Here is a 16,361-nt window from a genome sequence, read left to right as displayed (position 1 = left end):
AAAAATTAATTGTTAAAGAAGGTTTGTGGGTTGGTGGCACATCACTTTGTCACATAAGCACCACCACTAGTCTGTTGTGGTATTGTAAATTGTGCATGCTGGTGCTTATGCTTTTTGTCAGGAAAGCGGTACTATCAGGACAGAACATGAGTAAAAGCAATCATCAGAGTCTGGGTTGCTTTAACAACTGCAGTCTGACGTTCAAAATATGTGTACTTTCACGATGAAACATTTCTCTGTCTTAGGCTATGGGGATCAATGACCTGCTTTCATTTGATTTTATGGATGCCCCACCTATGGAGACTCTCATCACAGCCATGGAACAGCTGTACACATTAGGAGCACTGGATGATGAAGGTTTGCTGACAAGACTCGGACGCAGGGTAAGGGGAACTTAGTGGATCTTAAATGCTGAATGCTTTCAACGTTCAAATTTGATTTGATAATGTCCCACATTTACAACCACTGTTGTAGTGAACAGATTGGGAATCAGTTAAGCTGATTTTACTTCCTGTTGTGACTGGAGTGTTGTGCAGTTTGCTTATTTTGTAACAGAAAATTTACCAAGCTATTAAGTTCAGGGACTATTAGTGCCTGAAGTTTGTATGCTTAAATATCAGTAATCTTAAGTACTAAGCAGGAAGTGATTGGATTAAGTCTCATCACTTCTCGTTTATGCCCATTTATTACTCGATGCATTGGTCAGTCACACATCTATTAACCTTGCAGTGTCTGCTGATGTCTTTATGATCATAAAACTGTCTTCCATAGAACAGAATGAGATGTGTCTGCACAATCTTGCAGTGGCCAAATTGGCTGGCTGGACAAGGTGATTAGGCTTGTGAAGTTTTCTGTTGATTTAAGTTTTTTGTATTGATTTTATTTTGATTGATTGACAGAGCTGAGCTATGAGCTCATCCTGATCGGATACTCAAGTCTTTCAGAAGAGAAGAATCTATATAACCCACTGTATTTTGTATATAACTCATTTTGCCACACAGAATCGGAAATGTCTTGGACATATGGACATGTACTGCATTAGTCTTGACTGAGCTTGACGCAGTCTGCTCCTAATTCAAAGTTAATTGATTTGAATTGCCTGTTAAGTTAATTAAATTAATATCATGCAAGGAATCACAATTCAGAGGATTTTTTTAACAAAACATTGACTTGAATTGGCATCCTTGCCACTTTTCATATTGATAAATGATGCTAAAAAGTTGAATTTTGATTCTTTTTGGTATTAAGCTGTACCATTTTCTACACATCTTTCTCAGATGGCCGAGTTTCCTCTGGAGCCCATGTTATGTAAAATGTTGATCATGTCTGTACATCTTGGCTGCAGCGAAGAGATGTTGACAATTGTGTCCATGCTGTCCGTGCAGAATGTCTTCTACCGACCAAAGGTAAGCAAACCTAACTGGGCTGACAATTGAGAAGTGCTAACTAAAACCTCCTGCGCATCACTTAATGTGCCAGTATGATCACTCACTCTGGATAAATATGATGTGGATGTGACAACTGATGAACGGACACCACGCAACAATCGTCAGGCAGGAGTGTTCCCTTCCAGTCGGGGAGCACTTCAGCAGTCAAGAGCATTCAACCTCCGATCTTAGGGTAAGCGTTCTCCAGGACGGCCTTCAAGGCACACAACAATGCATAATCACTGAGCAGAAAACCGATAGCCAAGTTCCGCGCGCATGGGGACAGCTTCAACCGGGATCTTAGGTTCATGTCACACTACTTGTAACCTCCACCGCACTGCCTGGGTTTGCAAAATCCTACTAACTGTCTTGGCTTGAGACAACTCACAGCTCTTTAACCTGTGATTATCCCCCCCTCTCCACATGCACTGTTCATACCTATAAAGACTCGCATCCCAACCATTCTTCACATTCCAATCTGTAATTATCTTTCAATTGTGTTTTGGCCTATATATGCCGTGTTTGTGAACGTACCTCCACTCACCTGAGGAAGGAGCAGCGCTCTGAAAACTCATGATTCCAAATAAACCCGTTGGACTTTAACCTGTGAGACTTCTTACTCTGGATAAATACACAGCATTTCCATGGAATTGATATTGTAAACTTACTTTTGCAAGTACTTTTTCAGCTAGGATTTTCTACAGAAATTATATTTTAGGAGTGAGGGAGTTTATCATATGGTACTTGGGTTTCTTCCCATTTAGAAACCAAATTCTTTAAAATATTAAAGCAAGTGGAAGAACCCAGTTGTTGATCCAGAGGAGTGTTACCAATAAAATTGAAAACATTAGGCACAATTTAAAAATAAATGTTGGAAATGCACAACTCTATCAGTATCTGTTAAGAGAAAAGATGGACTAACGTTTCAGTTATAGAAACTTCATCAGTCATGGACCAACAAAAGACTAACATCTGAATTGCTTATCTTTTCTTTGTTACAGATTTAACTGACCTGTGCATTTCAGTATCTTCTATAGTTGTGGCAGAATTCCAGCAGCTGTAATGTTTTTCATTCTGTTTAAGCAGTTGCAGTTGTCAACTCAATCTGCGTTCACTCAATCATTGTTCGTATATGCTGTTAAATCACTCCTAGGATAAGCAAGCCCTTGCAGACCAGAAGAAGGCCAAGTTCCACCAGGCAGAAGGGGATCATCTCACCTTGCTCGCTGTCTACAATTCATGGAAAAACAACAAATTCTCCAATCCATGGTGCTACGAAAACTTCATCCAAGCTCGTTCCCTTCGCAGAGCACAGGATATCCGCAAGCAGATGCTGGGCATCATGGACAGGTATAGGGAAATGGCTTGTCTCTCTCGGGAGTGTATTTCTTAGCAAGTGAAGTTAAACAAAATATGCATATTGAATCTATTGACTTAGTTATTTTTCCAATGAACAAACCCACAATGAATTAACTTGTGTGTATGATGGTGCATTCTGACCACTCTGGGCAGCTTAAATGGTTTGGAGCTTTCGTTGATGGTGATGCCAGATATTTTTCACTTCTTCCCTTCCCTATGATCTCCACTGAATATTGAGTATCCCTAGATAGGAGGATGAATGGAAACACAGGCATTCATGGCTCTGTCACTTCCTTATCAGTTGCTGGAATGTACACAGTAACAATATGAGACGCCTCTGTTTCAGTTCTGTTGCTACCTTGGTATGGACGGAATTGTCAATCATCGCTTCCCCATGAACCATAGTATCCCTACATTGTAGGAGGAGGCCATTTGGTCCAGCGAGTCTGCACCAACTCTCTTACCCAGGCCCATTTCCCCACCCTATCCCCAATCCACCTAACCTACACATCGTTTGGACACTTGAGGGGCAATTTAGGATGGCCAATCCACCTAACATGCACATCTTTGGACTTTGGGAGTAAACCAGAGCACCCGCAGGAAACCCACGCAGACAGTCACCCAAGGCTGGAATTGAACCCAAGTCCCTGACACAGAGGCAACAGTGCTAACCACTGTGCCCATGACATGACTATTAATGGCAACTCACTCTGTGAATCCATGTTCCCACCACTTCGTGCTGTGCACAAAGGAAATGCAAATCGCTTGTACTATTTCATGAGAAAAATGCGGATAGCTTGTTAGAATCATAGAAAGAATCATAGAAACCCTACAGTGCAGAAGGAGGCCATTCGGCCCATCGAGTCTGCACCGACCACAATGCCACCCCACATATTTACCCGCTAATCCCTCTAACCTACACATCCCAGGACTCTAAGGGGCAATTTTTAACCTGGCCAATCAACTTAACCCGCACATCTTTGGACTGTGGGAGGAAACCGGAGCACCCGGAGAAAACCCACGCAGACACGAGGAGAATGTGCAAACTCCACACAGACAGTGACCCGAGCCAGGAATCGAACCCGGGACCCTGGAGCTGAGTAGGGAGGGAGTTGAGACAAATTTATAAACCCATACGTGAGAATGCTCATGATTGTGCCCATTCCTTATCCACTGCACCAATTTAGTGGCATTCGTTCTGTGTTAATCATGAAAAATTTACACCTTTCACAAGTTTCTTTTTTTTTGCAAAGTTGATTTGTAACCCTCGCCAGAAACTGTCGTGGTTCCATTCTTCAGAAGCAAAAACACCGGTTAGAAGAGGACATGGTATAATCATTTGCAAATAATTCTTGTCCGTGTTTGTAGCAGCTGTCTCTTGAGAATCATTAGTTACTTTTATCAGGAATAAACTTGAACAAAATTTAATATTTAAGCTGAAAGTAGAAGAAATTGCATAGAATCCTAATAATCCATAGTACAGAAGCTATTACACCCATTGAGCAGTATTCTTTCCAGCCCCTCTAATCTTTATTTACAAGTGGTTACACTTGGTACTTGATAAAATGTTAGAGATTGATTTTTCATGTGCATTTTAAAATATTAGGCATATCTGAAAATGAGTCGTAAATTTCTGGTTTGTGATGCCAGTATAATATTTTGTACTATCACGTGTGTAGCATTTTTATACGACATACGCACTTTTTAGTTCTTATGTTACAAAACTAAAATCAACACCTCACAACTGGTAGGTTGCAGTGGTGAAACTACCCTGGTTTCGCAGTGCGATTTTCTATCTAAAGTTTATTTATTAGTGTCACAAGTAGGTTTACATTAACACTACAGTGAAGTTATTGTGAAAATCCCTTTAATGACTATCTGTGTACGCAGACATTTCTTTGTTCAGTACATCCAAATCCCTTGTTGAGTAAGAACAGCAACTTAGTTGATTTGGCACTTCCGCCACCTTCACTGCTTGGAAGGCATTTCCAATCGGGAGAACAGAGCAGGACTCCTGCCTCCTGCTTTGTTGATGTGTCCCTAACCCCAAAACGAAATAACTTGTATTTCTATGCAGTAGTGCCTTTCACAACCTCTGCTCTCCCCACTTCTTGGGCTTGTACAAGACACGCTGAGATATTGCATGTTCAAATCCCAGCTGCCAGGTAAATTCCAGCAGGGGAGGATGAGATGGCAGCAATTGGCCATTGAATGTTGGAGGCCTGGACCCAGTGTTCCTTCCAACCACTGACCTGACACAAATACCGTTGGATGATGTGTTTCCCTCATTTGCGTTTCTTGTTGGCATGCCCATCTGGAGGTGAGCAGATCTACTGTCTGTCACCTGCCAACCCAGTAATGCTGATGTGTCAGCCGTGGCTCAGTTGGTAGCATTCTCACTTCTAAGCCTCACGGTTCTGGTTTGAAGTCAAGAGTGCAAATCAAGACTGACACCCCAGTGCAGTACTGAGGGGATGCTGCACGGTCAGAGATTCCGTCTTTCAGCTGCGATGTTAAACTGAGGCCCCTCTGTTTGCTCAGATCGATGTAAAAGACCCCATGATGCTGTTTTGGAGAAGGAGCAGGGAGGTTATCCCTGATGCCTTGGCCAATATTTATCCCCCAAAAATGGGCAGATTATCTGGTTATTTTCACGTCGCTGTTCGTGGCGGCTTGCTGTGCTAAATTGCCTGTCCAGTTTCCGACATTACAACAGTGAGTACAATTCAGAAGCACCTCAATGGCTGAAAGCACTTTTAGACACACCACAGTTGTGAGTGGCGTTATATAAATGCAAATCAGTAAAAGTCTGGACTGAATGTTTTGAAGTAACTGTGCCATTAAATGAAATATACCCATGTTTACATTGTGACCAATTTGGTAACTGTTTTAGTTTGGCTTGTGTTTTCATACAGACATAAACTAGATGTTGTTTCATGTGGAAAAGCCACGGTGCGAGTTCAGAAAGCAATCTGCAGTGGCTTCTTCCGCAATGCAGCTAAGAAGGACCCACAAGAGGGATACCGTACACTGATCGACCAGCAGGTGGTGTACATTCACCCCTCCAGTGCTCTCTTCAACAGGCAGCCTGAATGGTATGTAATGTTATTGAGATATTCGCAGTGTCAAAACTAACCACTGTGCATAATGCCTCTGTGGACTGTCGGGTCTGGCCCACTTTGAACGGCTGAAATCTGTTTACCCGCAAGCAATGATAAAGTACTGCAGATTAAATTTCTGATACATTTTGAGATTGTCCGAAAGGCAGACAACGCAGTTTGCCCGGCTTTCAAACAAATGTTGTGCCAAAAAGAAGGGGCACATACATCAGTGGTGAGCTTGATTTTCTCTCTCGGAGGGTGAAAGTTGGAGGGAGGAAAATGGCATTGCTCTGTGAGCAACCACAAAAGGCTTGGGCATTTTTTGACCACTCAACATTTCATAGAATTATAGAATCCTATAGTGCAGAAGGAGGCCATTCGGCCCATTGCGCCTGCACTGACAACAATCCCATCCAGGCCCTATCCCACAACCCCACACATTTACCTCGCTAATCCCTCTAACCTTCACATCCGTCACGGGCAGCACGGTGGCATAGTGGTTAACACTGCTGCCTCACAGTGCCAGGGACCTGGGTTCGATTCCTGGCTTGGGTAACTGTCTGTCTGGAGTCTGCACATTCTCTCCACTTCTGCATGGGTTTCCTCCGGGTGCTTTGGTTTCCTCCCACAGTCCAAAAGACGTGCTGGTTAGGCGCAGTGACCGTGCTAAATTCTCCTTCAGTGTACCCAAACAGGCGCTGGAGTGTGGCGACTTGGGGATTTTCACAGTAACTTCATTGCAGTGTTAATGTAAGCCTACTTGTAACTAATAAATTAACTTTATCCTGGGACACTAAGGGGCAATTTAACATGGCCAATCAACCTAACCCGCACATCTTTGGACTGTGGGAGGAAACCAGAGCACCCGGAGGAAACCCACACAGATGTGGGGAGAACGTGCAAACTCAACACAGACAGTGACCCAAGCCGGGAATTGAACCAGGTCTCTGGCGCTGTGAGGCAGCAGTGCTAACCCACTGTGCTACCGTGCCCCCATACTTGCTGGTGGATCTGCATGTTGGCCTATTGACCAGCGTACGGCTTTACCTTTTAAGTCAAGTTGCGTTCTTTGCCTCAATACCTACTCATGGTGGCTCACTCTTCTGCGTTAGGGGTGAAATTCCTCCTCATTTCTGCCTTTATTTCTTCTATGCTGAAGCCATGTACCTTGTTACCAATTTGTCAGCAGGTTAAAACAATTTTTGCTGTTTTCCCTATCAATTCATAATTTTGAAAACCTCGTAGATTCACCGTAACCTCCTTGGTTCCGTTTGTGAGCTGCTCTTCACATCTACGACCTCTTGTTTCTGCTGTAGTTTTATCATATCTTTGCTGTGTCCCTTTGACAGCACTAACACTGCATTATAAGCAATAACGGAATGACCTGAACTGTACTCAGTACTCCCAACCACAGCCTAACCATCGTCATTCACAAGTTCAAAACCAATTGCATATTTTTATAGCCCAGAAATGCACTACTTCACATTTTTCTGCATCTGTCACATATCCTCTCACTCCATTAAACTGTGATCCTCTGCATCCTCCTTCACCTTTTCCCAGATGTTTTGTGTTTTGTACCAGCAATAAACTTCAGTGTCCTTGCTCTCTGTGTTTATCCTAATCATGCGCATTTAGCTTTATTTCCCTCTATGATACAGAAACAACGTATTTATTTATATATTACTGCCGTTCATTCACTCTCAATTATAAGATGGTTTCTTTGCCTCAAGTGCTTCCACCCTAAGCTGGACTATCCTTTAATTCTTCATGTATTTATAAAAGCCTTTTGCTATTTTTCTCTGTATTTATACCTTGTATCTTTTTAAACATAATTTTTGCTGTAACTTCTCCTTGTTCATGCATCTCTCTTACCCAGAGGAGGAAGATGTTACTTGCTCCTTATACACCTCATGTTTAATTACACCCTACTGTTTGATCTGCCTTTTTTTTTTAGCAAACAATTAATCTAGATTGCGTCTCTTTTCAAATCATACACTTATCCTTTACATTGAGTGACACACTGAACCTTGCTATTTATTTCATGGCACCAGTGGGATGGCATCATCTTGTATGTTATTGCTGGAATATTGTGCAAATATTCCAGAAAGACCATTGCACAAGTGGGACGTTGAGGAGATTTTTCCCGTCCTTGTTCAAAGCTTAAATTCTGGTGGTTTTTTTCTCCCCATAGTGTTTTTCCATAGTGAGTATGACAGTAAGATTTTTACTCCAGTGTCTGTAATACATGTAAACAGTTTACATTACACGATGCTTGCATATTTGTGGTATTTATATGTATGACAAAGTTCTCTTGATGGCTTACTGAATAAAAGCATTATGTAGGGGTACCAAGCTAACACAGGATCAGTAAGGTCCTGGGGTTGAGCAGAGGTAGCTGGTCACAGTAGATGGGCCATACCGCAACTAGATTTTATATCTTTGGGCTAGTAAGAGGAAAAGTTGGCTCGGGTTCCCGGTGTTAATTGCTCCTCGGTGACCCACCCCAGTCCACAAACCCTCATCGCTGCAAAGTTTGCATGTTTGGATGCCAGTTGGGAACAACATCTGGCGTGGCTGCTGGCCATCATTTTGAATGATTTGCCCACATTCTTACACACACTCAAAGCTTGGGGCAAGATACTGAGGAGATCTTAGTGACGGTGGGGACTGTGCTCCAGCATGGATTTGCATCTTTTGTGGAAGAGAGAGAACATTTGGAACACCAAGGAAGGCAATTGAGCCAAGAAAATATTGTTGATGTTTGTAGACAGTGAAAGGAACAGGTTACTGTTTCCCTTTATATAGAAAATGGAAGCAGGAGTGGGCCATTCAGCCCTTCCAGCCTGCTCCTCCATTCACCATGATCATGGCTGATCATTCTTCTCAAAAGCCTGATTCTACCTTCCTCCTCCATATCCTTTGATCCTCTTTGTCCCAGGAGTTATATCTAACTCCTTCTTGAAAACGAAAATTTTTTTTTTGCCTCAACAACTTTCTGTGGTGCCAAATTCCACAGGCTCACCACTCTGGGTGAAGAGATTTCTCCTCATCTCAGTCCTAAAAGGTTTATCCCTTATCCTCAGACTATGACCCCTGGTTTTGAAGACCCATACTATCAGGAACATCCTTCCTGCATCTACCCTGCCTAGTCCTTTTAGAATTTTATAGGTTTCTATGAAGTTCCCCCTCATTCTTCTGAACTCCAGCAAATATAATCCTAACTGACTCAGTCTTATCTCATAAGTCAGTCCCGCCATCCCAGGAATTGGTCTGGTAAACCTTTCCTGCACTCTCTCTATAGCAAGAGCATACTTCCTCAGAATAGGAGACCAAAACTGCACACACGATTCCAGATGTGGCCTCACCAAGGCCCTGTATAATTGCAGCAAGACATCCCTGCTCCTGTACGCAAATCCTCTCACTATGAAGGCCAATAGCAGACAAAGAGCTGTCACATGATCATGCTATGGATTTATTCATAGATAACACCAGTAATTTATAACATAGGTTCTTTTGGTAGTTAATAATGAGAGCTATATCCAAGGTGTCAAAATGTAATTAGCTGCTCGGTTGAGAGTTTTGTACCATGCTTTACTAGGAATTGGGTCAATGCTAGGCAATCTCCATTTTGCTTAATCATGGAAAATTAAGCATCAACTTATCAACCAGGACCAATTTTAAAATTCAAACCCCAGGTTTGAAAGGACAGGCTTTACTCCCTCTCCGCCTTGTTCCTACCTATCTCAGTTTTTAAATTGATGTTTTCATACAGCGAATACAGGAGGGAATCGCCACTGAGACCACTGGTGCAATTAAAACATGTGAAAACATGTTATTGTGAATCAAATACATGTCAACTGCATCTCAAAATCAACTAAAAAATGACCACTAAAGCAACAAATTGAAATGTTTCCTCTCAACAGCATAAAGAGATTTTATACACAACAACTTGCATTTATATAGCAGCTTTAAAGTAGTAAAATATCCCAAGATATCTCACTTTTGGTACCAAGCCACATAAGGAATAGGACAGAAGACCAAAAGCTTGGGCAAAGAGATAAGTTTTAAGGAGTGTCTTAAATGAAGATAGAGAGGCAGAGATGTTTAGAGAGAAAATTCTAGGCCTAGGCTGCTGAAGGCATGGCCTCCTGTGGTGGAACGATTAAAATCAGGGTGCAAGAGAGGCTGGAACGGAGGAGTGGAGAAATCTCGGCTGCAGGGCTGGTAGAGGTTAGAGGTGGGGAGGGGTGGTTAGGTCATGCCAGGGGAGAAAATAAAACGTCACGTGATTGTGAACAAACAGCTGATGTAAAATGTCCAAACAATGAAAATGAGGTGTTGATGGTTGACTGGAAAATCTGCATCGGATGCAGTGGGATTCTTACTGACCTGAGGGCGGTCAGTAGGGCGGCACGGTAGCACAGTGGTTAGCACTGCTGCTTCACAGCTCCAGGGTCCCGGGTTCGATTCCCGGCTCGGGTCACTGTCTGTGTGGAGTTTGCACATTCTCCTCGTGTCTGCGTGGGTTTCCTCCGGGTGCTCCGGTTTCCTCCCACAGTCCAAAGATGTGCGGGTTAGGTTGATCGGCCAGGTTAAAAATTGCCCCTTAGAGTCCTGGGATGGAGATTTTCCAGTCAACCAGGTTAGAGGGGATTAGCGGGTAAATATGTGGGGGTAGGGCCTGGGTGGGATTGTGGTCGGTGCAGACTCGATGGGCCGAATGGCCGCCTCCTGCACTGTAGGGTTTCTATGATTTCTATGAGAGAGGTCTGACTCTCGGCCACAATATTAAAATAAAATATAACATGTCGCTAATGGCAGAACAAATTACCTGAGCTTCTGTGAGCGGGACGCACTAAAAGCAGAACAACATTGGTGGAGGGGTTGAATTTCTTAACTCTTGTTTCAGCAGAGTCAGTGGGACACCACCAAAGAATCTGACAGAGTAAATCTTAAATTAGTTTTTTAAAAATTGTAAATAGTGGCCTTAAGTTTTAGGCTTGAGTTTGTGAGATTTGAAAAAGGATAAGTGCAAAGAACAGGAATCCCTTGATAAAATTTCAGTGGGTGAAAGTGATACTCAGTCCATGATGGTATTTTGTATGATTTCAATGCAAGGGATTGTCTTCTGATTGGCTAACGGATAGTGTCAGCCCATACTCCACAGTGAATTGCGGTGTGGTAAGCCCTTTGGGCTAAGTGAGTCACTTCCCCCATTTATTTAATTGATTTGCTACATTTGGCAGCATGACCTGACGTTCTGTCTCCGTAGCACTAATAGTCTTTTGCAGATGTGTGTTTGCAGGCCTTTGTTTCACTTGAAGAAATAACTAAACGATTTCTATATGCTTTCAACCCATCCTTTTATTTTGGCCCCATGATTTCTGCAAGCAAGCTGTAGCATTTATATATTCACTTTATTTATTTTTTCTCTTTTCCATGTGTGTGTGTGTGTATATAAATATATACATTCATATAAAGTCCACTTTTGCATCACCTATTTCACATGTTTTAACTGAGCTTCACAAAGCTTCTTTGGAAACTTTCTGTTTTTCATCTAATTTCCTTTCTTCGGGGTTAGTCCTACTAATTCTAGGCTTTGTTTCGGGTGGGTGTCTCCAGACTCTACACCAGTTAGTTCTTGTTCAATTCTCCGCTTGTTTTGGTGCCTGGAGTGAAATTGGGAAATGGGATATATCATCTTATTAGTTGAGTTGCTGTTTTTTTTTCCCTGAATTTTTTTTCCCCTGCAGTGCTGCATTCTAGCCGATAAAACTTTCTGCTTGAAGTTTTACCTTAGACTCTTTTTCGCCAAATTTTCAAATCACGTTGCTTTCATCCTTTATTTTTAATGTGTGTGATAATTAAAATTGCCGTAACTGCTGGCGTATTAGTCAACTGTTGAAGTCTTGGTAAATTCTTCCAAAACTGGGGTCGATTTATATGCTGAGCATAGGAGTGAACCATAGAAACATAGAAGACAGGAGCAGGAGAGGCCATTCGGCCCCTCGAGTCTGCTCCGTCATTCATCGCGATCATGGCTGATCGTCCAACCAAGTAACCTAATTCTGCTTTCGCCCCATAACCTTTGATCCTGTTTGCTCCAAGTGCTATACCTAGCCGTCTCTTGAATACATTCAATGTTTTGGCATCAACTACTCTCTGTGGTAATGAATTCCACAGACTCACCACTTTTTGGGCGAAGAAATATCTCCTCATCTCCGTCCTAAATGATCTATCCTGAATCCTCAAACTATGACCCCTGGTTCTGGATTCTCCCACCATCGGGAATATCCTTCCTGCACCTACCCTGTCTAGTTCTGTTAGAATTTTATAAGTCTCTATGAGATCCCCCGTCAGCCATCTGAACTCCAGTGAAAACAATCCTAACCTAGTCAATCTCTCCTCATCAGTCCTGCCATCCCTGATGGCTGGATGTGGGTGGTCGCCAAACTTTATCGTTTTTCATGTGGGGTGTGCTTTTCATGGGTGTGTCATAAACTCCTGCGCACCTTTACAACACAGCCCAAACCACCTGCTTGATTCCTTCTGCCCAATTTTAAGGTTCCAGTAAGTCAAACACCATTCGTAGGGTGAAATATTGAGAGTGACTACTATTGTGCGCGTAACTTGTTGTGGCAGAAGGGGTGGGGGGGTATGTTGAGTATATGTAAAAACATGATTTTGGGGCTAAAAATTGGGGATGTCTTGCATGCCAGGCCAACTTGTACGCCATGATCAATGGTACTGATACTGAAAAGTGGTGTAAGCAAGTGTAATATCCTTGTTGGCTTGTCATACTATCACCTGACATGAATGGATTCCGCACCTACTCTATTAATTGTACCAGTAAATGTTTTATGCTCACATGGCAAGGCCCTAATTTACTGTCCCTCCTGAAAGATGGCACCGTCAACAGTGTAACTTTCCCTCAATACTGCACTGCAATGCCACCTAGCTCTCCAAAGACGTGCAAGTTAGGTTGATTGGCCATGTTAAATTGCCCCTTAGTGTCAGGGGGACTAGCAGGGTAAATATGTGGGGTTCCAGGGATAGGGCCTGGGTGGGATTGTTGTCAGTGCAGGCTCAGTGGGCCAAATGGCCTCCTTCTGCACTGTGGGAATTCTATTCTATGATTTTAGATTATGTGCTCAGTCTGTATAGTGGGGCTTGAACCAATGACTTTGACTTGGGCTGAAGTACTATCACTAAGCCCGAACTAACTCTGGACAACTGCCAACAAACTTCCTGAAGAATGCCACCTGCTCTCCTAGTGTGACATTTCCATTTCTGGTACCAGCCACTCGTGTGATGTTGTTGAATCAGATTGCCAATTAATGTTGAGTTGGGTGTCACTCTTGGCTCAATTGGTAGCACTCTCGCCTCGGGTCAGAAAGTTGCACTTTAGGATTTGAACACAAAAAACATTGGCCTGGCCAATCATCAATAAAGAAACAGATTATCTGGTCATCCCTGTTTGTGGGAAGTTGCTGTGTGAGAATTGGCTGCCGTTTTGCCCACATTAGAACAGTATGACTACACTCCAAAAGCACTTTGGCTGTAAAGCATTTGGAGTTGTGAAAGGCACGATATAAATGCAATTCTTCAAAGTTACAGAAGGATTTTATCACACTTATTTCATATGAATGATTTACAGCCGATAAAGAGAAGAAATGTTTTGTTTATTATTGTCACATTGGCATATAGTAAAAAGTATTGTTTCTTGCATGCTATACAGACAAAACATACCGTTCATAGAGGACATGCGGGAGAAGGAAAGGAGAGGGTGCAGAATGTAATGTTGTAGTTACAGATAGGGTGAAGAGAAAGATCACCTTAATTTATGATAGGACCATTCGAGGGTCTGGTGACAGCAGGGAAGATGCTGTTCTTGAGTCGGTTAGTGCGTGTTTTCAGACTTTTGTATCTTTTTTCCGACGAAAGAATCAGCCCACCAATACAAGTTGATTCAAGCCAAGATTCTGAATTTGAAAGGACAAATGTTGGTATTTCTTCACAGCTCTTATGCCCTACCCACTAAGATTGGCACTGCTGGATGCATGGTTCTTAAAAGGCCAACGAATCCATTTGTGAAATAGTTAACTTTAATGGAGATCCTCTATGTGACTGTCTTTACTCCCCAGCTGTTCAGGACCGTGTATGATAAAGCTGTGAAATGGTTTCCCAATGTGAAAAGCAACAGGAAATAGGATTGATAAGAGTTTACAATATTTGTGTGTTTCTTTCAGGGTTGTATATCATGAACTTGTCTTAACAACTAAAGAATACATGCGGGAAGTAACTACCATTGACCCACGCTGGTTGGTGGAGTTTGCACCTGCCTTCTTCAAAGTGTCCGACCCAACTAAACTCAGCAAGCAAAAGAAACAACAGCGGCTGGAGCCCTTGTACAACCGCTACGAAGAGCCCAACGCCTGGAGGATCTCTCGCGCATTCAGACGACGTTAGGCTTCTGGTTGCTGTCATGGTTTGGCAAAGAGCAGGGTAGGAAACAGGAAAAAATGCTCAAGAGGGATTGCAAGCGGCACCCTAAAAACTGAAAATTTGCATCTCCAATATTTAAGAGACTTATTTTTGTGCGTTTCCCTATGTGATGTATTTTGCCGTTTAAAAGCTTCACGTGAGCTAGTTTCCTACATGAGGAAATATTTTCTGTGTCCCGGTTTATTCTTGATGTTACTCATAGCTGTTATACACAAACCTGGTTATAATTGCTGTTTTATCAGTCTCTGCAGAATAAACTAATGTACTGTAACAATTGAATCCAAGAAAATAGTTTTCCATTGCATCAACTAGAAGGTGGAAGGAAGTCCTTATTTTTTTTAAAACGCAGCCTTTTTTAAGTATATGTTTTTGTTTCATTTCTAATATTTCGGGAACAGGCACAAAGTGCAACTGAGAATGTGTTTGACCACTTACAAACATTAAGGCAGAAAACCTACGGGGCGGGCGAGGTTGCCAGAAAGGAAATTTTCATTGGCCTCGGGTGGGATTTTACAATCTCGCCCGAGCAAAGCCGTAAAATCCCGCCCAATGTATTTGAAACCTCTGGAGTCAAATCAACAAATGCATAACTGCAATATAAATCTGGAGGTCAGGATTACAAAAGAAGAAACTAGATTAACAAAAAAACACAAAATGCTGGAACATCTCAGTGGATCTGACAGCATCTGTGAAGAGAGACAACGTTTCGAACCTGGATGAGCTTTCAAAGGGTTATCAGATGCTCTATTCTCTCCCCACAGATGCTGTCAGACATGCTGAGATTTTCCAGCATTTTCTGTTTCAGATTCCAGCATCCGCAATATTTTTGCTTTTAGAAAACCAGGTTAACGTTGTCGTTGGACATTTCTTTCCTGCCCTTTTCATCTGTTGAAAGATCTGTCCTAAATCTTCCTACTTCAGCCCCTCATCTTCCTAGACATGTTTTACCCGGAACATTACAGCATCTTTTTAATCCGTCAAGTTACTTTATGACTCCCGAGAGCTGTAATTACCGTTGAAATGGATTAAACATTGAAGTGTAAGATATGCCTCTTGGCCATTACCTTTCGTAGAGTTTCTTCCAGCGCATTGTAAGGTTTAAACAGTAGCACTGCTAATAGATATTTTTTAATAGCTGTGTTTAATTTCAAAGGAAGTGGCAAATCCTATACTTAAAAACGATTAATATTTTTTATGTACCGTGTTTAGTCCTGACTGGCAGTTTCAAAGACCAGGTGTTGCAGCAGCTGGGAATGAGCGAACAAGGAAGTTTTCCCTATTGGAAGACTTTGTTCAGTTTCATCTACAATTCAGATATATTTATATCAAGATTTAATGTACATATACATTGTAAAAAAAAATGTTTTTCATTAAATATGTGGTATCTCAAGGACACAAATAAAACTGGGCTGTATATTTTGTATGGAATGTGCACGTATGTTTCTGTTCCTCTTCTTTCGCACCAACCCTGCAATTCTTTCGTGGACAATTTACAAAGTAATAATTTCAACCCATGAGTTCAGATGCTGCCAGATTGTTTGCGTGCGTGCGTGCTTACTGCAAGGAATGCTTCTACATTTCAATGCTTTTATAGTGAGCAAGGAAGTTAATGGAAAAAGCAACAGGAATAAATAGTGTTTTGTTTTGCCCTTGCTTTCCAATTTCATGATTCCAAAATGATGGTCCCAATTAGGGCAGCACGGTGGCACAATGGTTAGGGTGGCACGGTGGCATAGTAATTAGCACTGCTGCCTCACAGCTCCAGAACCTGGGTTCGAATCCTGGCTTGGGTCACTGTGTGGAGTTTGCACATTCTCCCTGTGTCTACATGGGTTTCCTCCGGGTGCCCCGGTCTCCTCCTGCAGTCCAAGGATGTGCAGTTAGGTTGATTGGCCGTGCTAAATTGACCCTTAGTGTCCCGGGATGTGTAGGTTAGAGGGATTAGTGGGATAAATATGTGGGGTGACGG

At 42.3% G+C, this 16,361-nt stretch overlaps 1 protein-coding gene across 2 annotated transcripts in view; it reads left to right on the top strand.

Annotated features, from left to right (window-relative positions):
* Positions 1 to 15,826, top strand: part of dhx8 (DEAH (Asp-Glu-Ala-His) box polypeptide 8) — a 48,186-nt gene extending 32,360 nt beyond the window's left edge. For both annotated transcript variants that reach the window (XM_078223975.1, XM_078223974.1), the window contains 5 exons: positions 246 to 383; positions 1,278 to 1,406; positions 2,581 to 2,777; positions 5,702 to 5,881; positions 14,137 to 15,826. In XM_078223975.1, the coding sequence (XP_078080101.1) occupies positions 246 to 383; positions 1,278 to 1,406; positions 2,581 to 2,777; positions 5,702 to 5,881; positions 14,137 to 14,356 (864 nt within the window). In that variant the 3' untranslated portion in view covers positions 14,357 to 15,826. The remainder of the gene's footprint in view (positions 1 to 245; positions 384 to 1,277; positions 1,407 to 2,580; positions 2,778 to 5,701; positions 5,882 to 14,136) is intronic.
* The last annotated feature ends 535 nt before the right edge of the window (positions 15,827 to 16,361 follow it).

The sequence above is a fragment of the Mustelus asterias genome, chromosome 11 (genome assembly GCF_964213995.1).
Source record: "Mustelus asterias chromosome 11, sMusAst1.hap1.1, whole genome shotgun sequence".
NCBI lineage: Eukaryota > Metazoa > Chordata > Chondrichthyes > Carcharhiniformes > Triakidae > Mustelus > Mustelus asterias.
Note: the sequence above shows the minus strand (reverse complement) of the source record. Positions and strands in the feature narration are given on the sequence as shown.